The sequence below is a fragment of the Plectropomus leopardus genome, chromosome 17, assembly GCF_008729295.1.
Source record: "Plectropomus leopardus isolate mb chromosome 17, YSFRI_Pleo_2.0, whole genome shotgun sequence".
In the NCBI taxonomy this organism is placed as follows: Eukaryota; Metazoa; Chordata; class Actinopteri; order Perciformes; family Serranidae; genus Plectropomus; species Plectropomus leopardus.
Genome location: NC_056479.1, coordinates 20476544 through 20500218, shown reverse-complemented (window position 1 = coordinate 20500218; position 23675 = coordinate 20476544). Strand labels below are relative to the sequence as shown.

Here is a 23675-nt window from a genome sequence, read left to right as displayed (position 1 = left end):
CTTCCTTAACAAACAGAGTTTCTCTGTCCATGTTAATCTAAGAGCCTGTTTATACCTGGTATTAACATGCTTTTTGGGATCTGAACACAAGTAGACAGCCAAGACACATCGCTGTATGCACATGTGCTTATCATGCATCTCTAGCTGACCACTCTAATTCAGATTTCGTTATTGCCCTGTGCACAGTTAATTCATTCCACACTTGCTAAATGCTTTGTAGCATGCTCGCTAGTCCAATTAGCACTTCTGTCAGTACAGTTGGAAATGTCCCCGTCAGCAGAATCCTTCCATATTGCAAAAAGATGGACGAAACACTCCAACTCAATCCAACAAGAACTGCGTCAGTAAATAGACACATCAGGACACATTAACATTTAAAATACAAAAGATATGTGGTCATATGAGTCCTAGACCACCTCAGCAAGTGGGTTGGGTGACTGGATTACAATGCATCTTTGTGGTTGTTTACTATTTTATTTAACTCTGTGCACTTGTGATCAAATCACCCAGAACACAAGTTAATATCAAGTATAAAAAGGGCCTAAGGTGGATCTTTATAGTGATTTTTTGGGCAGTCTAAATAGAATTAAAAATCCAGCCTTCTCAAGATGTTTTTTGTTGTTTTGTTTTATTTGGTTTTGTGCTTCCCTTTTCATATTAAGAAAGTAAGTAAGTAATCCTTCTAGTTTGTATAACTACTTGTTCTGTTAAGGGTCTGGGGGCTGGAAAGCACCCAAAATACCCTGGGTGAGAGGCAGGGTATCCTCTGGATACAGAGGACTGCCAGTGCATCACTGGGCCAACACACACAGACAAACATTTCAATTTGGAATTTCAAATCCACCTGATTGTATTTTGTTTTTTTAAATACAAGTAATCTACTTTGTTAAGGTGTCTTGCAGTTAACCTTTATATTTAATGAAGGTAAGCAACACCTTTGCTGCATGTATATACAGTAAATAAGCACTTTTCTAGCACCTTTGCTCCATATTGAAACAGAAAAATCCCTGCTGTTGACTGCTTCTCAAAAATGACATTAGGTATTTCAATTTCTTAAAAAAAGGCTTAAAGCAGTACAAGCAGAGAACGAAAATACTCATGAAATATACACACCACAGACATTGTAGAAACAGCAAACTCAGTGTTAAACTGCCTCCAAGTCCCAATAACTGATTTTTTACTGTGTATGTCAGCCGACACTGAGAGTGTATCAGAGTGTGGTCAGGTTTCCAAGGCATAAAAAGCTCATCTGACACCACACACAACACAAACACATACACACACACACACACACACACACACACACAGAGGCACTGTCATCAGCAGTCAAGATAAGGCTGCAGAGCTGAGGGTACAGTAGGTATCAGGTGAGACGGAGCTTCACATTGCCAGTTCTATCACAACGTCACGACCGTGTCATTTCAGCACTGCAGAAAGGTCTGATAGGAGAAAATGTTCTAAAATGACGTCTGAGAACAATCATTTTTAACTGTACTAGGTTGAATCGGACATTTTATTGGTGGCTTAAACTTGAAACTTAAACCAAATGCACTGACTGACCGTGTGATCAGACGAGGAGGAGGAGGCTGCAGAGGGCGTTGGGGAGTGCTGGTGGTTGTTGTTTGTGGTGACGGTGGTGTTGGTGTTGTTCTTTATGGCGATGCGCTGCGGGGTGTCACAGTAGTCCGCCGGGGGGAGCACCATGGTCGCCTCGTCCGTCTCCGTGTCCTGGTGGTGGAGGTTGACAACGCTTCGACTGCGGTACGGGGCAGCGGACACACTGTGGACAAGTGGGAGGGGACAGGTTCGAAACAAAGACAAAAACATAGCACAGATAAAAAAAGGAAAAGGATGGAGTGGAAGGAGGAGTGAAAAAGGGAGAAGACTAGAGGAAAGGGTGAATGAGGCTATTTAAACTAATTTGCATGAGTCTCCTTGCTCCTGCCTGTGTTTCCATCTTCAAGGCCTATTTCTTATAGAAAGGTTAATCTTTAAATTGATGTTTGGCTCATGGGCAAGATGTTTGAAATTAAGGTTTTGGGGTACAAACTAAATATGGTCAGTGGGGGGTCCTCATGAGGACAAAAAGACAAGCATGCGTGCTGTTGTGTCCCCCAGCGCTGGTTATACTTAAACTTTCTGTAGCAGTTGGCTGGCAGCCTCTCTGTGGGAGGTGCAGCACATTAAGATCTAATAAATTAATCCGACAGGGATTAGTCTCTTTGAAGAAAAGGCTGGAGTCGACTCACTGAACCTTCTCTCTCTCTCTCGTCAGCAGCAAAATCTTTTCATCAGCACAAAACATCCTGTTTCCTGATATTTTGCTGGGCTTATGTGAAAAAAAGTCCAATTTTAGATTCATTTCAATTACACAGATTTGATGGTTACACAATATTTAGATGAGCAAAACATACTTGAAAGTTTTTATAGGCTCTGTGAATCCTTAAAAAATACATCAGTGGTTTCATGGATGTTTTCTATAACACAAAACGATTTAAACCGAAATGTTTCATACAGCTAAATGACTGAGGAGGTGACTGAAAATAGAGTGAGATTTAAAGGGAAACTTTTTTGGGTTTTTTTTCTGTAATGTTCTCATACACTCACAATAACAACATGACCCTTTCTGTTGCAAAAACAAGCAGTTTTAATGCATGTAAATTAATGGTGGACAATAGCACCTGGGAATTACATTTACTGTAATATCTCACTGTTAACTTTATATCTAATTACGTTTACTTAAAATTTAGCTGTATTTACTTAATTTGCGAAGTTGATGCAACTTAAAAAAAGACAAGTGAAATTCACTTGTTATTTCTTGCAACTTCGGGTAAACCAAGTTAGTCTGACTTAATTTAATCGTGACAAAGAGGATTTTGCAAATGATGAAGTTAAGAGATCTGCAAGTTCTGTTTTAACATGTTTCAAGAAAATACAAATATGACTGAAGAGTTTGCAACCAGCAGAATTCAGATATATAGCACAGTAAACTTGGTTTACTGAAGTTGCAAAAACGTAGTTGCAACAACTTCACAAAAAGTAAATATAACTCAATTTTAAGTAAACTGTTTGATAGATAAAATATAAATTATTACTAATAGTTCTATCTACTTAAATTTTTCAAGGCAACCAGTTGATTTTTACAAGTAAAATCAACTGGTCAGATTTTAAAGTGTTGTAGCCTCTTTTTTTTTTTTTAACTGCTGTGTAGTTACAGCGATCATTCTTAATATTGGACCAATTTCTAAAACTGTTGCATTAATCATTTGACACAAAAAATAGAATACATAGGGTCCAGGTTGAAGTTCCCCTTTAAGCAAAGCAGGAATCAAAGGTTGAGGAATGGGAGAGTCCCCCATAGGATTAGAAAGGTTATCACCCTAACAGGAGTAACTAGAGGAAACACTGCCAACAATACAGCTGGCTGCAACATGAAACCTGCTGGTGTGTGCGTGTGCGTTAGCTGGAACGTGGAGTCTCCTTACCTGTTGTTATTCACGAGAGGTTCGGAGAGAGCACGGCAGTAAGATGAAGGGAACCAGCCCCTCCTGCAAGATGCAGACAGAGAGACAGAGAAGCCAAGTTAGGGATGATTACATCTGTGGTCTCTCCTACTGCCAGCTTGCCTATCAGCTGTCATTGTACAGGAATCTGAAAGCCTCTCTAAATGATTAGGAAAGAGCTCTGCTGCTATGTCCTCAACGCAATGATCTCCAGAATCTCTTAATCAGAAGATACAGAGACAAACATGCTTCTTTTGCTCCACATTAAGGATACTATAGAGTTGTTATTGTTCTCTCTATTGTTGTATATACTGTGTTGATGTATTTCTACAGTAACTATAGTAGCAAAACGCTGGAATTCCTCACAGAAAAGACACCCCTGTGAATGGATGCCTCTGATTCATGAACACAGATCATCAAAGGGTACCATTTCAAAAGCCCCTTTTCCTTTGTATTGATGGATTTTATCTTCTCTGACAGCAAATCCTCCCTGTTGGTCGGGGACTGTTTATATTCCATCTTTTATGAGAAGCAAAGGAAATCAATGTCCTGAATGAATCAAGGTCTTCTCTCAAAGCTGCTAAGCTGACACGATCAGTGTTTTTTGGGGCTTGAATGAATCTTTGCGCTGCTTTAATAAATGAGTCAATTTTTTCCGCAAGACTCCAGAGACCTATGAGGTTTCTGGTGGCCTCAGTAAGAGAAATCAAACAGCCATTTGTTCCTCCCCCCCACACACACACACACCGAAATAACTTTATCAAGGAGTTGAAAAACATAGTGACAACATGACAAAGCTAGACAAATAATTGAATTAAACTAAGGTGCTCCAGCAACTTCTCACCTTGATCTGATAAAAATGGTTTATTTCAGATTGAAAACATATCTAATTTAAATGACAGAGTGAAAAGGTTAACTAAAGTCAGTTCATCCTTGAGTCCACATGGACGTTTGTGCCAAATTTGGAAAAATTACTTTAAGGCATTCTCAAGCTATTACATTCACAAGAATGACACAGATGCATGGTCACAGTGACCTTTGACCTACAACCATCAAAGTCTAATTAGTCCATCCTTGAGTCCAAGTGGACATTTGTGCCTAATTTGACGAAATTCCCTCAAGGCGTTATTCAGATATCAGTTCACAAGAAAGGCCGAAAAGTGACATATGTACACACAAACGGACGGACGGACAACCTGAAACATAATACTTCCTGCCTTTGGTAGTGCTGCGGCATAAAATGTAAAATAAAATCAAACAGCAGTTAAATTAACCTTCACTTCCACACTGCACAAATTACAAAAAATATCTGATATTAGACCTCCCAATTTTTCCAGACTTTACTGTAAATGTAACAAAAAATGCAAAACTTTTCTCCAAATTCTAACTGACTGAGGCAACGATAGAGCAGCAGTTCTCGTATTCAGTGAGGTAACAATGAGCGCATACTTAATGTTTGGGAGGTACATTTAACCTGATAAAAGTCTGACGGCCACAACACGAAACAATTTACTTAATAATAACGTTTTTTGCAAGTAATAGGACAGAGTGTGGGAATTTGCTCTTTTCTCATCTATGGACAGTTTCCTCCTATGCACCTGTCCAGGTGAACATTTGTGCTAAACAGTCGGTAATGTAACAAAGTACTTTTGAATATAGAACATAAGGATTTTTGGGGAGTATTTGGACTTTAATTGAATATTTATATCTCTGTCAACTTTCACTTTTACTCCACTACACTTCACCCACTAAGAAGAAACCGAAGAAGGAAAGGGGAAATGGTTAAATAAAAAGTATGGGAGGAAAAGAATAACTGGATTTTTTTTCTTTAAATTTTTTATATTGTAATAAGACCTTGTTTTTCTCCAAGTTAAATGTAGCTCAATTTTAAGGTGGTGTATGCTAAAAAGAAATAAAGTTTTTTTATCACCAACATTTACTTGTTCTTTTACTGCCAAAACATTAATTATCATAAAACTACTTACTCAAGTAAATTTCTTATAGGTGACTTTGACCAAAGTATTTTTCTGTGAAAATATCTGTGCTTTTACACAAGTACAGCTTTCAGGTGCTTTATCCACCCCTGGTGCTAAATTCCTTAAGGCATTTGGATGGACACGCCGTAAGCATGATGCCTCCAGCCACAGCGATCGCCGGCCACGGTGCATAATAAAAAAATGAGTCACAGCTATCAGGAGCTCAGGCCAAGGACTGTGTGTCATTGTGCAGTTATGGCACAAGATTGTCTGCAATCAGTATGTAGCTGGTCAGCCTCGCCTTTTCAGTGGATTAATGTTAATATTTACACATTTAGCCTGGAGAATGGGTGTTTCCTTCATGTACCTGCGATAAAAACACTCTTACTGACTCCCTTAATATTACTCATTAATAACAGCTTTTATTTATTTAGGGAAAGGTTTTCTACTGAGAACAAATGCTTGTTTCCACTGCTGGCTGCAGGACAGGTTCACTCAAACAACATGGCATTGATAAAAAAAAAAAAAGCTCAAGGACAACCCACAAGTAGCCAGCGGCGTTCACTTTCCCCTACTGACTTTTCCTGGACAGGAAAGATAAACACTAACAAGCCTGTTTGGGTTATTAAACAGTGGGATCTAATTTATGTAGAAAAGGTGACCATGATAATAACACACAGGCTCACATGTCAGATGCCATTATTTGTCAATTGTTGCCGTTTTGTATAATTTAATACTAGTGCCTTTTTCCCTCACTGTTTAGCTGACATTCATCCCTCCAATAGTGTGTGTTGGTATCTGAATCAGTCTAGGTGCTGGCAGGGGAGTTGCCGGAAAACACTATCAAAGCTGATATAAGACAAAGAGAGAAACTCAGCGAGAGACCCAAGAGCATCAAAGCCAAAGCTCCTGCAGGACATGAAGCTCTTCTCTTCAGACGCTGTGATCTGATAAACATGATGGTATACACTTTTTAAGCCTTTAGGCACTATAGCTCGCCCTGCTTGCAGCGGTGAGGCAAGAGGACCAAAGTTTAACTGAGGAGCAGTCTCACTTTTGAAAGCAGCTCAAAAATGATTCCTCTCTGCCCTTGATCACTTTTATATACATACATTTGCCAGGTTATTTCCCTTGATAGTGATAAAGATCAAACCTGATGAATGATTTAAATTCAAAAACACACTTTCAGGAGCTTCAGATCAGAATCCCTGTTTAAAAAGTCAGACATCAGAGACCTGCGGAGGGAGGGGCTTGGTTGGCGCCTGTCTGTGTGGGAGAGCAGGTGCTACTCTGAACTCGCTCTGCCTCACTCCAGTCCGCTATCGTACATCCCACCCTCAGGCCATACTTTACTTTGATTTCCTTATCAGCAAGTGCTCCAGCTCAGGCAGCACTTGGCGAGCCTGGAGCTGTGTGCGTACGTGTACATGGTCAGCATCACAACCAGGCAAGGGACCATCTGGCCAGTTAGGACAGTGCGGTCCATCTCATGTCAATCACCTGACTGGTAGGAGGGCGGAGGGACATGACAAGCATGTTTGGAATAACTGATGATAAAGCGGGGTAGGTGCGGTGGTGGAAGAAGGATTCAGATCCTTTACTTACGTAAAAGTACTAATACCACACTGTGAAAATATTCTATACAAGTAAAAATTTCTGCATTGAAAATGTTTACTTAATTAAAAGTAAGCACGTGTATTAAAAGTAAGAGTACACACTGCAGAAAAATCTGGAAAAAAACAAGCAAACACAATACCCCAAAATTGTAAAGAAAAAAAGAAAAAGGAAAAATAAAAGCACTTAAAAAAATGTTTTAAAAACCACAACACTCAAAACTTAAAAAGAAATTGAAAACAACCCAAAATCTTTAAATTGTTTTAAAAAGAAGAAAAAAAAGACCCCCAAAAACTCAAAATTATTGAAACAATAAATTGAAAAAGAGTGTTTATCAAAATAGTTGGCAATTCATTTTCTGTCCTCGTATAAACTGTTTGGTAATTTAATTTTTAAAAAAAGCATATTTCATAAACTTGTGTTTTTTATGCAAAATCTTAGTCTGTAAAGTAAGGTATTACGATAAATGTAGTGATGTAAAAACTGCAATATTTCCCTCTGAAATGCAGTGGCGTTTAAGTATAAGTGGCATGAAAAGAAAATACTCAAGTAAAGTACAAGTACCTCAAATTTGTACTTAATTACAGCACTTGAGTAAATGTACTTAGTTACATTCCACCACTGGGTAAATTCATGCATAAAAATAAATAATTTCTTAATTACTTAATATTCCCTGAAATATAAGGTACCTGAGAAGCAGCTGAGTGTGTGCATCACACATGTAATCATGTCTCCATGTAAAGTACATGTGCACATGCCTTTCCTTATTCATGACTCACTTTCCATTCTTCTCCAGCTCGCCGTACATCCACCCGTCTCTCTCGTCAGGGATGAGCAGGGTGATGACTTCTCCCTCGTCAAAGCTGAGCAGTGTGCTGTTGTTGCCGGCAGTGTGGGGGAAGATGGTGCGCACACGTGGCCTCTTCACCATATTGTTGAGGCCGGTGGCGACAGACACAGACCTGGCGAGATTGTTATCCTCGCTGTTCCCGTGGTCTGGAAGAAGGGTGAGGATGAAGAGTAACTGTGAGAATATGACATTAGACTGAAAGACTTTTGCACACCCAGACTGCATTTTTTTGTCCCAAATTGCTACATGTTAAATAAAAACAAACTCACGTTGTGTCAATCATGTTCAATTTTCTGCATTTTTTAGTATCTATTAAAGCTTAGAGACAGATGGCACACAGCATTATTTCATAACTCAGATAGCTCACATTCAACAGGTCAGATAGTGATATTCAGGTGGGTGATGAGGAGGAGGAGGATGTAATAGAGGAAGAGATAATTTGGACACAGAGAGTTTGGAAGGTAACGTCAGTGGAGGAAAGCAAGGGAGTATCTTTTCATTTTATCTTGTATTGCAAATTTTGAAAACCAATAGAACAGACTCAGTGTACAAGGTTTCTGAGTTTTGTTGGATGATGGATTAAAAAATGAATACAAAAAAATTAACTTGGTGTGCAAAGGCCTTCAGAGTCTGAACAAATCAACGACCTCACATGCTCACAATGATCATGAGAATCAATGCAGCATTTGCTAATTGAAATTCAACACAAAGCAAAGCTAGAACCGATGTCGTTAGTTTTGCAGCTCATAAAACAAAGAACTAGACAGATTTAAAATTCGACCTGAAGTTCAGGGTTGGTGAAAACAACGTGGATCAATGTGATCACAAATCACAGTCTGGGAACTGCGAATGTCTGTACCAAATTGTACGGCAATCCATCCAGAATTTGTCAAAAAACTGTATATTATTCAAATATATCAACCTCATGGTGGCACCAAAGCAAAGTCAGAGGAACACCAAAGTCATAAGATGGGAATCTCCTTAAATATCTGTACCCAATTTCATGACACCCCATTTAATGGTTGCTGCAAACTCCAAAGCATGGCTTAAAACCAACAATCATTTTTTAAAATAAATATAAATTTTATTCTAATAATTTCATCTTGGAATGAATGTATGTAGTAATGACAGGGCAGCAAAACTCTAAGACAAAATTACTACCAAAATCGCAATTCAAGAGAAGCAGATGGTTTTGTTTCTGAGGAGGATAAAGGCCATTCATGTTTTGGGACAGAACAAAGCGCACGCTTCAAGCCTCAACGGCACAGAGGAAGGTGCCTCCTGAAAACCAAAGCACTTTTCCGTGCCATCATACCTATGCTGTTGTTTGTGGTGCTGGTTACAGGGGTGTTGTTGTTCTCCTGGGTGAAAATGGTAGCCAGAGGACTGGCCTGAGCCTTCAGAGGCGGGGCCGGCGGAGCAGACATGTTCTGACACAAGAAAAATAATGATAATGTTAGCATGTGTAGAAAGAAAAAGATAGTGACAAATACACTCTATGTAAAGTAATAACACTCAAACAACTGTTTACCAAAGAGACCTAATCAGTTGGGATTCTGTGGATGAACCGACGATAGTCATTCATGAAAGATGTTCCTGATGTATCAGTATAATTAAAGTTTTATGCAGGAAATTTTTTTGCTGTAAAATAAGGTTTGACTAGTTACTAAAACGAAGGATTCACTTTCTTTTACCAACCTGACCTCGAATATCCAAGCAGACAAGTAAACAAATACACAAAAACATGCAAATTTCCTTATGCCTCTATTTCAGTCAGCAGAATCTTGTCCATTATTGTAACTTTGATGCATATCAGATCACATTTCATGACTTCATTATGCAAAAATACAGGGAAATTCAAGAGGTGTGGAGCCAGTGCTAAACAAATAACCTAAAATGACAGCAGACCAGGGGGCAGTTTATAAATAAACAATAATATAAATCAGTATATGTAATAAATGCATTGCTTGTTTGCCAGTTATGTTTGCTACCGTCACTCATCTATGACAAGAAGCAAATCCAGCCGCAGCAACACGTCTAGAATTTGAGGACATTCGGGGCTGACCTCTGTCAGGGTTTGGGGGATCCTCCCTGGAACTTTGTTTTGGGACAAACAAGCTCTACTGTGATGCTTTTCTGCACTCTAGCACCTTATTCACATTTAAAGCAAGAAAAATATCCCTAAAGTAAATTAATGTTTTTTCACTGTGAATTAGAATATGGTTGGCGGGGGATGCTCGGTGGCTCAGTGGATCGAGCAGGCGCCCCGTGTACAGAGGTTGTGTCCTCGCCACAGAGGCCACGAGTTTGTTTGCGGCCTCTGCCTTTTGCTGCCCCACTCTCTTCCCCTTTCACACTGAAGCTTTCCTTTCAAGTAAAGGCATAAAAGCCAAAAATTTACCAGTAAAAGCAACAGATCCTACACATTGGAAGATCTGATTGAGAGTCATTTTAACTTATTATTGACTTGCAGTTGTCAAGACATAAGGAGTTAGATTAAAATATTCTAGGCAGGAGTTTCCTTAAAATAAATAAATAAATAAATAAACAAACTCAAGCTGAAATAATCCCTCAAGTCATCACCTATGACCCACTAGAAGTGTGTGGTGGTGTATTTTTCTGCAGAGACTCTTCCCTCTCCCTGCACTTTTCTTCTTATGTTCTGTGTTTGGGATGTTTATGGGCATGTACACCCGCAGAGCTCAGGTGGGGTGGGGCTTTATAACAAGATAGCAACCAGGTGCCACCATTAGCAACAGGCATCCAGGAGACACAGCACCGGAAAAACGCAAATTGAGTGAGGCGAAACGCCAAGCGAGACTGAAACTGGGGTTGGGCTTTTACTTTCTATTCACTGGTGTTACCAAACAGCTACCGAAAATATCCTGCAGAGTATATCTTTAATGTATTATTAAGCTACATAGTGCTTAAATAACCAGTTAATCTTGATTAAATTCTGAAGATAAAAATAATGTAACATTCTTGATGAAGTATTTATATCAACTCCAATGATAGAGAACACCATTGTCTTATTATTAATATGCAAACTTATACTTGAAAGTGTTCTAAAATCACGTCATCCACTCTCTAAGGGGAACGTGTGGTGAAACTTCTGTTCTGCCACTCAAAAGAAATAAAACACTTTACAACAAGGCAGCCACACGTCTAAAAGAGAACATGTCTGTATTTGTCCCTCTCTTTCTTCCGTCTCACCACGCTGTGTCGTGACGGGGACGGAGAGGGCAGAGGTGTGATGGAGACATGCGTGCGAAGTCCCTCAATCATCGATAAGACACTGTCGGGCATGTTGGTGGCGTCGTTGCACTGGTCCTGCCAGCTGCTCAGCTTTGCCGTCAGCATGTCTCTGGCCTGTCCAGCAGGACATAAGAAAAGATATTAAAAGAAAACATGAGTAATCTGTTGAAACGGAGCTCACATTTTGATCACTATGGTAACGTGATGCATTGAGAGATAGTGGGTTTGGGAATAAATTGCTTTATCTGATACTTTGATTAGATTTTAAATGGCTGAATATTTTCTGTGTAAGATATAACCTGATACACTTAAAAGTTAAAAATCTTTATGATATATTTCTTGTTGTCATTTCATGCCCACATTTAGGGTTCCTACAGCCTAAGGGAAGTTAGATTTAAGACTTTTTGAGACTTTTTTGATGCGACACAGAATTACATTTTTAACAACTTTTGTCATACCCCAAATTAAAGAAAAAGAAACTTAAACTGACATCAGTTATTCTGAGTTAGGGACAGATTTTACGAACTTTTATCATCATGTAAAACATGACAAAATACCTGCATACTCTGCATGCTAGAAACACTGATTCCCAACATACTGTTTGGAAAGTTTGGAACAAAAACTTGCATGCATTGCCTTGTAACAAATTCAGTCGTGCTACTAAATTTTGGTGAAATATCCAATTTTCATTAAATTTGCACCTCAACTGTCTTTCAGGGTGCAGCGCCAGCTAGCGAGCAGACAGCTGATCCTCTGTTCGGGGTATCCCGGCCAAAAACAAAATAAAGGTGTTGGTTCTGATAATCCTAATCAGATCCTAATTATTTTGGGATGACATCATGCAAGTTTTTTTTAAAAAAAACCACAATGTATAGAACCCTATGTTCCATTCCCCAAACATTTTTAAGACTTTTGAAAGATGGATTTAAGAAATTTCTATACCAATTAAGGCCTTATTGTTAGATTAATTAATTCAATGCCTTTTAAGACTTTTTAAGGATCCACGCTAAGATTAACATAAAGATTGTTTTACACCACAACAGCAACATAGCAGGTCAAGTGTTAAGTCAAAGAAAAGCTTGATTTTTGACTTTTACCTTGTCATGGAAGGAAGCGAACTGGTAGGAGAACATGCAGTGTTTGTCCACCAGGAAACAGAAGCGTCTCTTCTCCTCCAGCAGAGCCTCCTTACAGCCGTCTGCGACAAACAACTGCATGTCCATCTGACGGTTTGTCAACGTTTCCAGGCACTGACAACAAACACACACACACACACAATACAAAATTACAATAAATATACAATAAGCCAATTTGAATTGTCGTGAATCCATCTGTTTGTCTTACAAACTACCATTTCAAATATATTGTGTCTTATCTTCACAACCACATGGGCTGAAGCCCTCTAGCCCCTTTCACTGTCGATCTGTACTAAAACCCAACAAGGGAAAACAATATAAAAGGAGCAGGGTTCCCTTCTGAATATCCTAATCTCTCTCTTGCAGGTTGATGGGTGTCATTACACTAGAGTTTACTGTATTGACAGATTTAGTGAAAGGATGGAGCAGCAGGAGAAGGAGGGGACAATCTTATCTACACTGACAGCCTGAGATTATAAAAAGGTCAGAAGGTCACCAAACCAGATCTTAGACTGGTGTGTGTCCTTGTACATGTGAAAGTGAATGCACACTGTCTTTTTGAAATCACTTAAAGGGCCTTTTATGCTTATTTCCATGCTTATATTTGTTTTTTGGGTGTCTACTAGAGCATTTTTATGCTTTAATGTTCAAAAGCACTTTACTTTTCTCATTCTGACTGTGCTGAAACACCTGTATTCACGTTCTGTCTGAGTTACAGCACCTGTCTCTCAAAGCATCCCTCCAAAAAAAGCCCAGTCTGCTCCGACTGGTAACTGTTTACAGGTGCTTCATATCTTGTCATCTCTGCACAGTCACTGCAAATTACCTTCACTGAGAAATGCATCACTTTCTACCATGAAAGTCACCAATAAAAGCTTCTAAATCCTCACAACCAGACAAGTCCCAGCAGGAATATGATCCAAATCGAGAAATTTTTTTTATCAGATGCCAAGATTACATTTCCGTGTTGTTAGCATGTAGCTACATGTCAACGTGTAGGCTATATAATGCAGAAACGTGCAGTAGTGTGCATGAGGCAGATGATTATACAAAGAAATCCATCACGAGCCGAGGTCAGCTGTCTCAAAAGTATAAAAACCATTAAAAACAAAGTAATTAGAACCGACTGAAGCTTGATGTTTACCCCTTTATCTTAGTTTATTTGATATTATCATTTTGTGAACAAGAATGAACACAATACTCTTGGTAAATGCAGATACGAGTGGACTGAATTGAGTGATTTCAGAAAAAAAGCTGCAAACATAATGTATTTTATTAATGTATTATTTATGTAAGGTTATTACCATGGCCCTGGTGAGAATATTTGCTAATGTTACCAGAGTATAATTACTGTGTGGATTTGAATTCTGGCTTAAGCAATGAATTTGTGTAATTTTCACATTACACATAACAAAAACCAGCGTGAGTGGACTTCCTTTATCATAATCTTTCGTCCCACATTTCTTGCTAAAGCCACTTGTAACATCCACATCCTCATCCTCATCCAAATCGCTGGAGTTGGCACGCCTGTAACGGTTGTTATTACAAAGGCCATACACCCTCCCTATTCAGCTCGTACAACCGCCTTCTTCTGATAAAGCCTTAAACCACTAAGGGCTCTATTTATTTACCAGGAAGCTGCGGTGAGTTAAGTGCATTTTTGCGTACAGAGGTCATCTACTGTGTGAAAGGAACAGTTCACCCAAAATCAAAAATAAATATTCCCTCTTAACTGTAGTGCTATTTATCAGTCTAAATCGTTTTGGTGTGAGTTGTTAAGTGTTGGAGATATCGGCCATAGAGATGTCTGCCTTCTATAAAATATAATGGATCTAAATGGTACTCGACTTATGCTCAAAGCACCAAAAAATACATTTGAAAAACTCAACAGCAATATCTTTACAGAAATCATGACCTGTTTATTGCTGTTGAGTTTTTCATGGGGTTTTTTTGGCGCTTTGAGCACAACTCGAGTGTCATCTAGAGCTATTATATTCAAGAGAAGGCAGACAACTCCCACCAAGGAAATCTAGATAGATAAATAACACTACAAAAAAATAGGTGTTTTTGATTTGGGTGTGAAAGGGACGGAAAAACCCAGAAAAACATGCAATGTGGCAGCCATTTGGTAGGGTAATGTTGGGAAGTTAAACCAAGTTAATGTGGAATGCAAAAAAAAATAATAAAAAGATCATTAAAATGCTGAATTCCCATTTGATTACTTCAACAAAATGTTTGTATAACTGTTCCTCTGGGTGTAAAAACTCCAGAGTAAAAACATGCCCTCACAACTCATACAGAAATAACAATACTGCTGAATTACTTCAGTCAGAAAGAATATCAAAAACATAACCAACATGACCTGTGAGTGCACTGAGTGACAAAAACTCAAGTTCCCCTCAGCAGAGACAGCGCTGTCTGTCTGCCTGACCGAATCTGTCTGTCTCCGCTGCCAGGAAGTCCTAACATGAACCTGTCCATTAAGAGTTGTTGATATCTCATTCATGATAACAGGCGTATCTTTGCGGCAGGATGTCAACAAGCAAGCAGATGCAAATTTCTCAAGTGAACACACACACACACTCCTACACAAATAAAAACAGAAATAGCACTCTTCCTCTCATTAATGCCCAGTTGCTTTTCCTTTATTTCCCTTTTGCCGCCTTTGTTTTTTTCCAATAACATCCTGTAATCTCACCCTGCTGCTTTTAGGGCGAACTTTACTGCAACATAATCAATACATGATTATGAAATATCTTAAACTAGGACTATGAGAAACTTAAACTAGACTATAATAGACAACAGACATACTGAAAACTTGAACTGACCTTTGATGTTGTTCAAAACGAATCTAAAGCATAATTTTAATTTGTTGATTTCCAGAAAGTATTTGAATTTGTTGAATGGAATTTGGGATAAAAACTGACTGACCTGCCAGACGCGTAGCTGTAGAGCAGTAGTTCCCGTGGTCAGCAAGATAAAATTTGTGTTTTTGTCAATGGAGTCTGACTTTGAAGAGAGCAAGTTTAACTTTACATTTGGGAAGTAAATTTAATCTGGCAAAGGTCTGATAAATAATTTATTTTCCTTTGGCAAGAAATAGGACAGTGTTTGTGAATTCTCTTTTTTTCTCATCTATGGACAGTTTCCTCCTATGCACCTGTCTAATAAAAGGTTTTTTCAACAGTGTGTATGAATCTACAAATTTAAAAAAAAAACATTCTTCGTTTTCAGATTCTTCTTTCACTAGAGGGCCATCCATCCATCCATCCATCCATCCATCCATCCATCCATCCATTTTCTTCCGCTTATCCGGGGTCGGGTCACGGGGGCAGCAGCCTAAGCAGGGAAACCCAGACTTCCCTCTCCCCGGCCACTTCGTCCAGCTCTTCCCGAGGGACCCCGAGGCGTTCCCAGGCCAGCTGTGAGACATAGTCTCTCCAGCGTGTCCTGGGTCTTCCCCGGGGCCTCCTACCGGTGGGATGTGCCCTGAACGCCTCACCAGGGAGGCGTCCTGGAGGCATCCTAATTAGATGCCCGAGCCACCTCATCTGGCTCTTCTCAACATGGAGGAGCAGCGGCTCTACTCCGAGCTCCTCCCGGATGACCGAGCTTCTCACCCTATCTCTAAGGGATAGCCCAGCCACCCTACGGAGGAAGCTCATTTCGGCCGCTTGTACCCGCGATCTTGTTCTTTCGGTCACTACCCAAAGCTCGTGACCATAGGTGAGGGTGGGAACGAAGATCGACCGGTAAATCGAGAGCTTTGCCTTTCGGCTCAGCTCCCTCTTCACCACGACAGACCGGTGCATGCAGAGGGCATGCGAGAAAAACAATAATTTCTCTATGTATTAAACATTACATGGAGTGAGTTATTGATATACAAGTGATCATTGAGGTGGTGAAGCATTCCTTTAATATTTAACACTGTTTCCGATGGACCAACTGATTTTTACGAAAACAGCAGAACAGAACAGATTGGCAAATATGTATTCATCACATGCAGTCATCTAACTAATTGAAATGTTTCACAGGGTAATTACAGTTTCATCACTGCCCTCTAAATTATCTACCAAATATGTCACCTGAATTTTAAGTGCCTTCAATTATTTTTTTATCTATTCTAGTGTTTTGTTTTGGCAAGAAATACCATCACATTGTATGCCAATAAAGATAATGTGAATGGAATAGAATTAAGGGAGTGACAGAAAAAGAGGAAAAGAGATAGTGAACACCTTTCCAGAGCTGTAGAGGTAGGCGGAATAATTTCCACTAACAAGTGGATGAAGGAAAAAAACAGGGAGCATGAAATGCTATTTCCACAACCGCATATACACACACACACACACACAAACACACACACACACACTCCTAATCACTTTACATCTGTCAACACTGCAGCGAGCCTGTTGCTATGGACAACCTATATGTCTTACTATAGGTAAAAGGGGTTGCAACAAAGAGAAAAACACACTACACACTGCTTCAAAAATAAATCACTTCTCTTTTTGACACATAAGAGCATTGATACACATCTCATTCTTTGTTTATGTTGTGTACAAAGAGTAAAGCTTGTGCTCACTTTGTTTTGAAGAGCCCTTTAATCAATTGTTTGACAGCTGTGACAGCACTCTCACTTTCTTTCCAAAAAATCCCTTCTCTGCCTTCAGACGGATCGTTTGTTGGCTTTGAAGTGTCTTTGGTGTCTGCTGAATTATGTGCTGCTGTAAACTCCTGCCTCTAAGCCCCTGACACCCTGTCTGTCTATCTGTCTGTCTATCTGGCCCATCTGTGTGTCTGCTGGTGTCTAAATCCTAAAACCTGGCCTTATATCAGATAAGTGAGCTCAGCAGTGAATGTTCGGACGTGTGGCTTGGTGGGAAGGTGAGGGAGAGAGGAGAGGTAAGAAGTAAAGAGTGCACAGAAGAAAGTGAAGGAGGAATAGAAATGAAGTGGTAAAGGAGTGTCGAGGAACGAGAAAACAGAAGAACGAAAGACATAAGGGACATAAGTCGCAGCAGCCCCATAAAGGTCAGGTATGCGTAGGGGCATTTCTAGGATTTGAGGACACCTGTGGCTTAGCCTTGACCTATGTTGGGGGTCTGGTACTTTTTTTTTGTAATATATAAAAAAGCTCTATTTTCACTCTGACAACTTATTTAAAAATACAAAAAAATCCCAGAGTGAATCGAGTTATTTTCAATTAATGGTCAGCAGGCAATCCAGCACCTTACAGCAGACCAGATTCGGAACATGGGACTTATGTTGAGTATCACTGATAAAGAGGCTGCAATAAAACTATACTGGTAATATAATTCCTCATATAACTCCTTTTTGGTTTTTCCCTCTCTATCTATCTCTTACTTAAGTTTGCCAGGCTTGGGGTTGTGTGGGCCATGTTGACAGAATACACAAACGCTTAAAACATTCTCTCACACACACACACACACACACACACACACACACACACACACACACACAAAAACAGGCTGCCTGACTGGATCGATGGTAGGGACATTATGTAAGATCTGAGGCTGCTGTGTTGTCAGGGTCGCAGCTTTGAGATTCAACTCTCCTGCAATTATCAGTCTGCAGAGTCACTGTCAGGGTGTGGTGGCACCATGTAATAACAATAACATAACTGGGTGTAATGACTTAACATTCCTGTGATTAACCGTCTCAGGTAAAACACCTGTGGTGACTGTGATAAAATAATAACAACTTATTTTAAATAATACATATTACAAAAGGAATTGGGATAAAAGATCGGATGCATAAATAAATATCTATGTAAATTACAGGGACGACAAAATAGTGAGACCAATGTAAGCTGAAGACATATTGCAGTGTAGTACTTTGTTAAGAGACTCTTCCAAGCATTGAACCAAGCACTGAGCCACATCAGCCTATCCTGCTACTTCTGCACTAAACAAACATGTCTCACCCGTCGACATGGATTCATATTTTCTCCTCTATGTTTGACATTGAAACAAAGTGTTGCTATGAATGGGAAGGCTCATTTTACACATGGAGGGTGCAGCACTCTCTGCAAATAACTGTTCAGCTTTAGATACAGGAGTTTACACCCGGCCACCCTGGTCAATTTTTAACAGTCACTCTTGTTTGGTTGCTTGTTTTGTACGTGTGTGTGTGTGTGTGTATGTCTACTTTCTTCAAAGAGCATGCGGGTGGAGCAAGGAAATGATTGCATGTGAGTGTATTCGGTGAGGGCACAAAAAAAGCCAACAACAAACACAGATCTTGTCCTGCATGGCTGCACAGAGCAGACACTTCACACATTGTCCCCAACTACTGTTACAGTGGCTTTGACACGGTGAGTCTCAGGTGTCGAGGTTTGTGAATGAGTGTGAGTGTCTGTAATTATGTCTATGCACATTGGAAGGCGCCTGTGTGTCAAAGAAAGAGCATCCATTTATGATGTGTTTCATGTCCGTCCATCTCACCTCGCTCTCTTTGCTTTCATACTTGTTGGCGTTCTTGCCTTGACTCTTCCTCCTCAGCTTCTTCAGGTCTGACTGGGATCTCTCCAGAGATTCCTGCTTCATTTTGTGCTCCATCTGGTACCTCTTAAATGTTGCCTGGAGAGAGGAAAGATCCATATGAATGCAGATGCACCAACCTGATATTTGCCAGAGCTGCCAGCAAGCAGAAACCAAAAGCTTTGAGAATCGCCGGCTCAGTAGTGGTTTGCAATTTCAATTCAGCGGAGTTGATATTACCTCTAGAGATCTGGACATGCCTCAGTTTGTAGTCTTGACTGGACATAACTTTATCACATTATGTCTTGGTGTGTGTCCCTCATTTTCACTGCATGATTCGACTCAACTTGACTCACTTTTGGCATCAGGTTCTTTTCTCTATTTGTTCTGCACTTCACACAGTGCTTCCTCAGAGTAGGTAGAGCTGCACACCATAGCGGTGCTGCATGAAACTGCCTGGATATCACCTTCATCTCAGCACTCATTGGATCCTGTAAGCAGCAACCCAAAAGACCAACGTCTCCACTTCCTCAGTTGTACTGTGTAGTGTATGAAGTGTTTTTTTTGCTGGCTGCCGTTCTTTTAAATCTTGCAGAAACTATTTAAGGAAGCTTGGCAGTAAAAAAAAATGGCAAAATTGTGCCGGAGTCACGCAAGTGTTAATTCTAGTGACAATTCTCTCTGACCACTCAGTATATCAGAGGTATTAAAAGAATTGTAAACATTTATATATAGGTGTGCATATGTGTACGCCGATACATGTATGACACGATTAGGATTTCTATAAGGGAGTAATTCATGAGAATTTTATTATTAAGGGGGAAGGTTAAATACGTATAATGTAAATTAAGGCAATTTGTGGATATAATTTATTATGTCTGTGACTCTTTTTGTCGTATTTCACATGTTCAAAACAAAAACATTAATCTATCCATCAATCAATCAGTGTTTTAAAGGTACTGTCTGTAGGATTTAGTGGCATCTAGCTGTGAGACTACAAAATTAAAACTTCTCTCTTGCGCCTAGCGTGTAAAAGAACTACGGTGGCAGACATGAAAACACAAATGGACTGATTTAAAGACAATGTTTGGTTTGTCCGTTCTGGGCTACAGTAGAAACATCATGGAGGACTCCAAGGAAGAGGACCTGCTCCGTTTATAAATATAAAAAGCTCATTCTAAAGTCACAAAAACACAACAATTCTTCTTTTCAGGTGATTATACACTAAACAGAACATAGTTATGAATAACTAATAAACAAAAAAAAGAGTGAGTCGAGTTGAGTAGAGCCATGCTGAAACATGTAGTGGAAAAGCAGCAGTAGTGCTAATTTGGTTCCATTTGCCACTCGCCAAACATGCAAATTTAACATGAGACAGTAATAACTTTACTATGATAAGAAATCAGTATACTCAATAATAATAAAGTTTGTGTAAAATGATACATATTTGCAGCTACCTTTGTGTAATTGTGCAGACATTTGCATCTGTAAGTCATGACCAGTCATGTCCAGACCGCAAGTCAAATCATTAACCATCAATCTAATTTGAAATAAACATGACTGGTGCAGCGCTTCAGCTTTGTATTGTTGGTAGAGTAAGACCTTGTTTTTCTTCAGTGTTGCACTGCAGTAATAACTCTCATTAGGACATAAATTAAATGCCATGAGTGCCGTCATAATGACAGAAAATTACAGCACTGAATTGCAGCCCAGGATCAGACTATGGTTCAAGTGCTTTAGTGTAAATGAAACTCATATCCTTAAGCTTTCCATCCATTTGACTGCTCATAACAATTATCAGTAATCACATGTTTTACACTGACGCTTTTAGCTTACAGACATGTTGATGTGAGTTTTCCTAATGGACAACAAAAACATTACAAAACATACATTATATGGCCGTATGTGTGTCTCAGAGGGATGGATGGAGTACTCCATAAAAACATGTACACACACACACACACACACACACAAACACGCACAGAATCTACTCACTGTCATGTATTTGACATCCATGTCGGTCTTCCTCTCCAGCTCGGATATTATCTCCCTGTGGAACCTCTTAAACTTCAGGTGAGGAGGAGGGACCGCAGGTAAAGAGAGGGGAAGAAGACACAGAGGAGATTAGAAACTTGATGGGAGGGTGGAGTGTTACAGTTTGTCAGCTTTGCTGTCAGCGGCCAACGTGGAGGTCTCAAAGGGAATAATGGAGAGCGATCATTGAGAGTGTATCTGTGCATGTGTGCGGGGGTGAGAGCCAAGTCCGAGGTTGCGCTTATGAATGAGTCAGAAACAAAGCGTAGGAATGCCCACAGACTTCTCTCCTTTTCTCCTTTTCTCTCCAGCTCTCTCTCATTAGTGTGAGGGTGTCAAAGCGCTTCCATCACCGTGGCCTTGTTGCGAGGCGGCGGCGGCAGCTCCCACATGGGGCGGAACCGATAAATTGGAAGACCCCATACTGAACACACATGATGACCTTGTCGCACACATAATACACACCCTCATCAAAGCCTGTGAGAGGTTTTCCTCCATCGTTTTCTCTGACCTGATTTGATGCTGTGACTCACCAACTGGAGTCCATTAACAAGTCAACCCACTCACTGATGCTGTTAGCAACAATGCCTCGGAGGAGCGCCTCGCAACTTTCCTGCCCCAAAGTTCAGCTTTAACAGGTTATTTTCAAACTCTGGTATTATTTATTTTCCCAAGCACAAAGCTAGTGCAACATTTTCAGAAAAGTATCTTGTGGTTGCTGTGAGATCTAGAAGTTTTAAGCGAGGGCACTATTAACAATGTAAATGTTACCACAGCAGCCCGTGTTCAGCTCCAGCCTGAGTCCTTTCCTGCATGTCATCCCCCCTCTCTCTCCCTGCCTTTCCTTTCCTTTTTTTTAACCACTTATTGTGGTATAATGCTGAAACTGTGTTATAAGTGGACGGACAGAAAATTGATTAACAATGAGCAGCAATCAGTCATTTATTCAATTAAAAATGGCACACATTTGTATGTTTCAGCTTCTTAAATGTGACATTTCACAGCTTTCATTGACCTCATATAATTGAATTCCTTTAAATTTGTTGTAAATTTGTTTGACAAAATTAACACCTGGAAGTTGGCATCTTGGGCTCTGATGAAGTCTACTGACCATTTCTCCTTTTTTTGGCTGTGTGAAAGGGGGAGAGAAGGGATGACTTGCCGCAGAGGGCTGTGGGGTGGAATCGAACCCGTAGCTGGAGAAAGACTGTTTATATTTGAAGTCAAGATAAGACATGATAAGACCACACACATTACACATTGCAGCTGCTCCAGAGTCAGAAGCAGGAGAAAAAAAGAAATAAGTGATTAAGTGCTAAATAGGATAAAACAAAAACACAAATAACATAAAATAAAAATATTAAATCTACATACTCCACATACACATTTCACTTATACTGTATGTCCATGGTTGATAGCTGCACAGGATAACTGTATCACACACATGGTGAGTAGTATTTTTACTGAAAAAAAAAGTACAGATATATTATTGCATAGTAAAAGGTCAAAATGTTACACAGTCTGAACAAAAACACCCAGACAAACACACTGCTCCTGTCAGTGCTCCTTCAGAAGCTGTAGTAATATCTTCAATGTTATTTACTATCTGTGTGTCTTTACTATCATGGTGTAGATCCGTTCATCGTGGGCAAGGACGTGGAAGATTAGACAGGCCAGTCTGATGTAGCTCAGTCTGATTGTTTCTAGGGCTGTGTATGAACACTGGATTTTTTTCAGCGCACACACAAAACAGACAGCTAGCACACTGTGAGGAAATATTTGCTGAATTTAACAAAAAGTGTATTGGATTAGAATCGCAGACTCCACTTTTAATAATGAAAATAATAATTATGTGCAGCTACTGTTTGCATGCTTACAACCTAAATTAGGCTGTACCTAATGTACCAAATAGTAGCCGCTCCAGCTGGTGTTTTCACGGGGCATGTCGAGGCCTGCCCCCTGTTTTCAGCACGGAAAGAAATCAACAGGTGCTCCTACAACCCAAACCTGTTGTTTCCCTTCCTAATGCAACCTCTTTGTGTTTTGCTTGTCCGTGGTATTGCTGTAGTTGACGTAGGTGGGGAGGAAGGAGCGGCTGTGTATATCTGTCAAAGGTGGGAGGAGGTGAGAGAAAGCTACTGGCTGACTGTGTGAACCACTAAATGCTGCTTAGTGAATTGAGGCTTCACTTGCGGTTGTAGGTTCAGAGAGTGTGACAAAGTGCATCTGGGTGAGGCGACGCAATTAGGGAGAAATTAAGTTAAACAGGAATTTTCAGGGAGCATGACGCAAGAAGAAGAACATATCGAACACTTACATTTTCTTCCAGCTCGAGATTAACCTTCCTGTGGACGTCTGAGATGTCCATCAGCACTACACCTGCCACACAGAGAGAACAAGAGACGGAGAAAAATGTATAGGTTATATACATATATATATGCATGTTAGACAAGACAGGCCAGCAGTATTCTAATTGTTTGCTTTGTTTGCTTTTCTGAAGCAAAAAATGATGTTATCTAAAGATATTATGCAACTCTGACAACAGAGAATAATTACAATGAAAACAATGTATATAAGTGAATGCATAGCAAAGAAATGACGTTATTAGCAACCTCAAAAACCATCAAATGTCAGTGTCTGCAGATTACATTACAAAGGATTTCCTTCACTGCGATGAAAGGAGAATAAATGCATGTGCCTGGACCAGAAAAACTGGACCACCTGCTGCTCGCCTAATCAAAAAGAGCTCTGATGGCAGGCAGCCATAAATCATAACCCTCTGTCACTGCACGCTGCTCACAAAGGCA

General features: G+C 39.9%; 1 protein-coding gene across 2 annotated transcripts in view; it reads right to left on the bottom strand.

The window, feature by feature from the left end:
- Positions 1-23675, bottom strand: part of baiap2l1b (BAR/IMD domain containing adaptor protein 2 like 1b) — a 50114-nt gene that overhangs the window by 8733 nt on the left and 17706 nt on the right. For both annotated transcript variants that reach the window (XM_042504255.1, XM_042504256.1), the window contains 9 exons: positions 23186-23247; positions 20830-20901; positions 18799-18933; positions 12296-12448; positions 11157-11312; positions 9259-9373; positions 7873-8089; positions 3486-3548; positions 1561-1780 (listed from right to left, as the gene is read on the bottom strand). In XM_042504255.1, the coding sequence (XP_042360189.1) occupies positions 1561-1780; positions 3486-3548; positions 7873-8089; positions 9259-9373; positions 11157-11312; positions 12296-12448; positions 18799-18933; positions 20830-20901; positions 23186-23247 (1193 nt within the window). The remainder of the gene's footprint in view (positions 1-1560; positions 1781-3485; positions 3549-7872; positions 8090-9258; positions 9374-11156; positions 11313-12295; positions 12449-18798; positions 18934-20829; positions 20902-23185; positions 23248-23675) is intronic.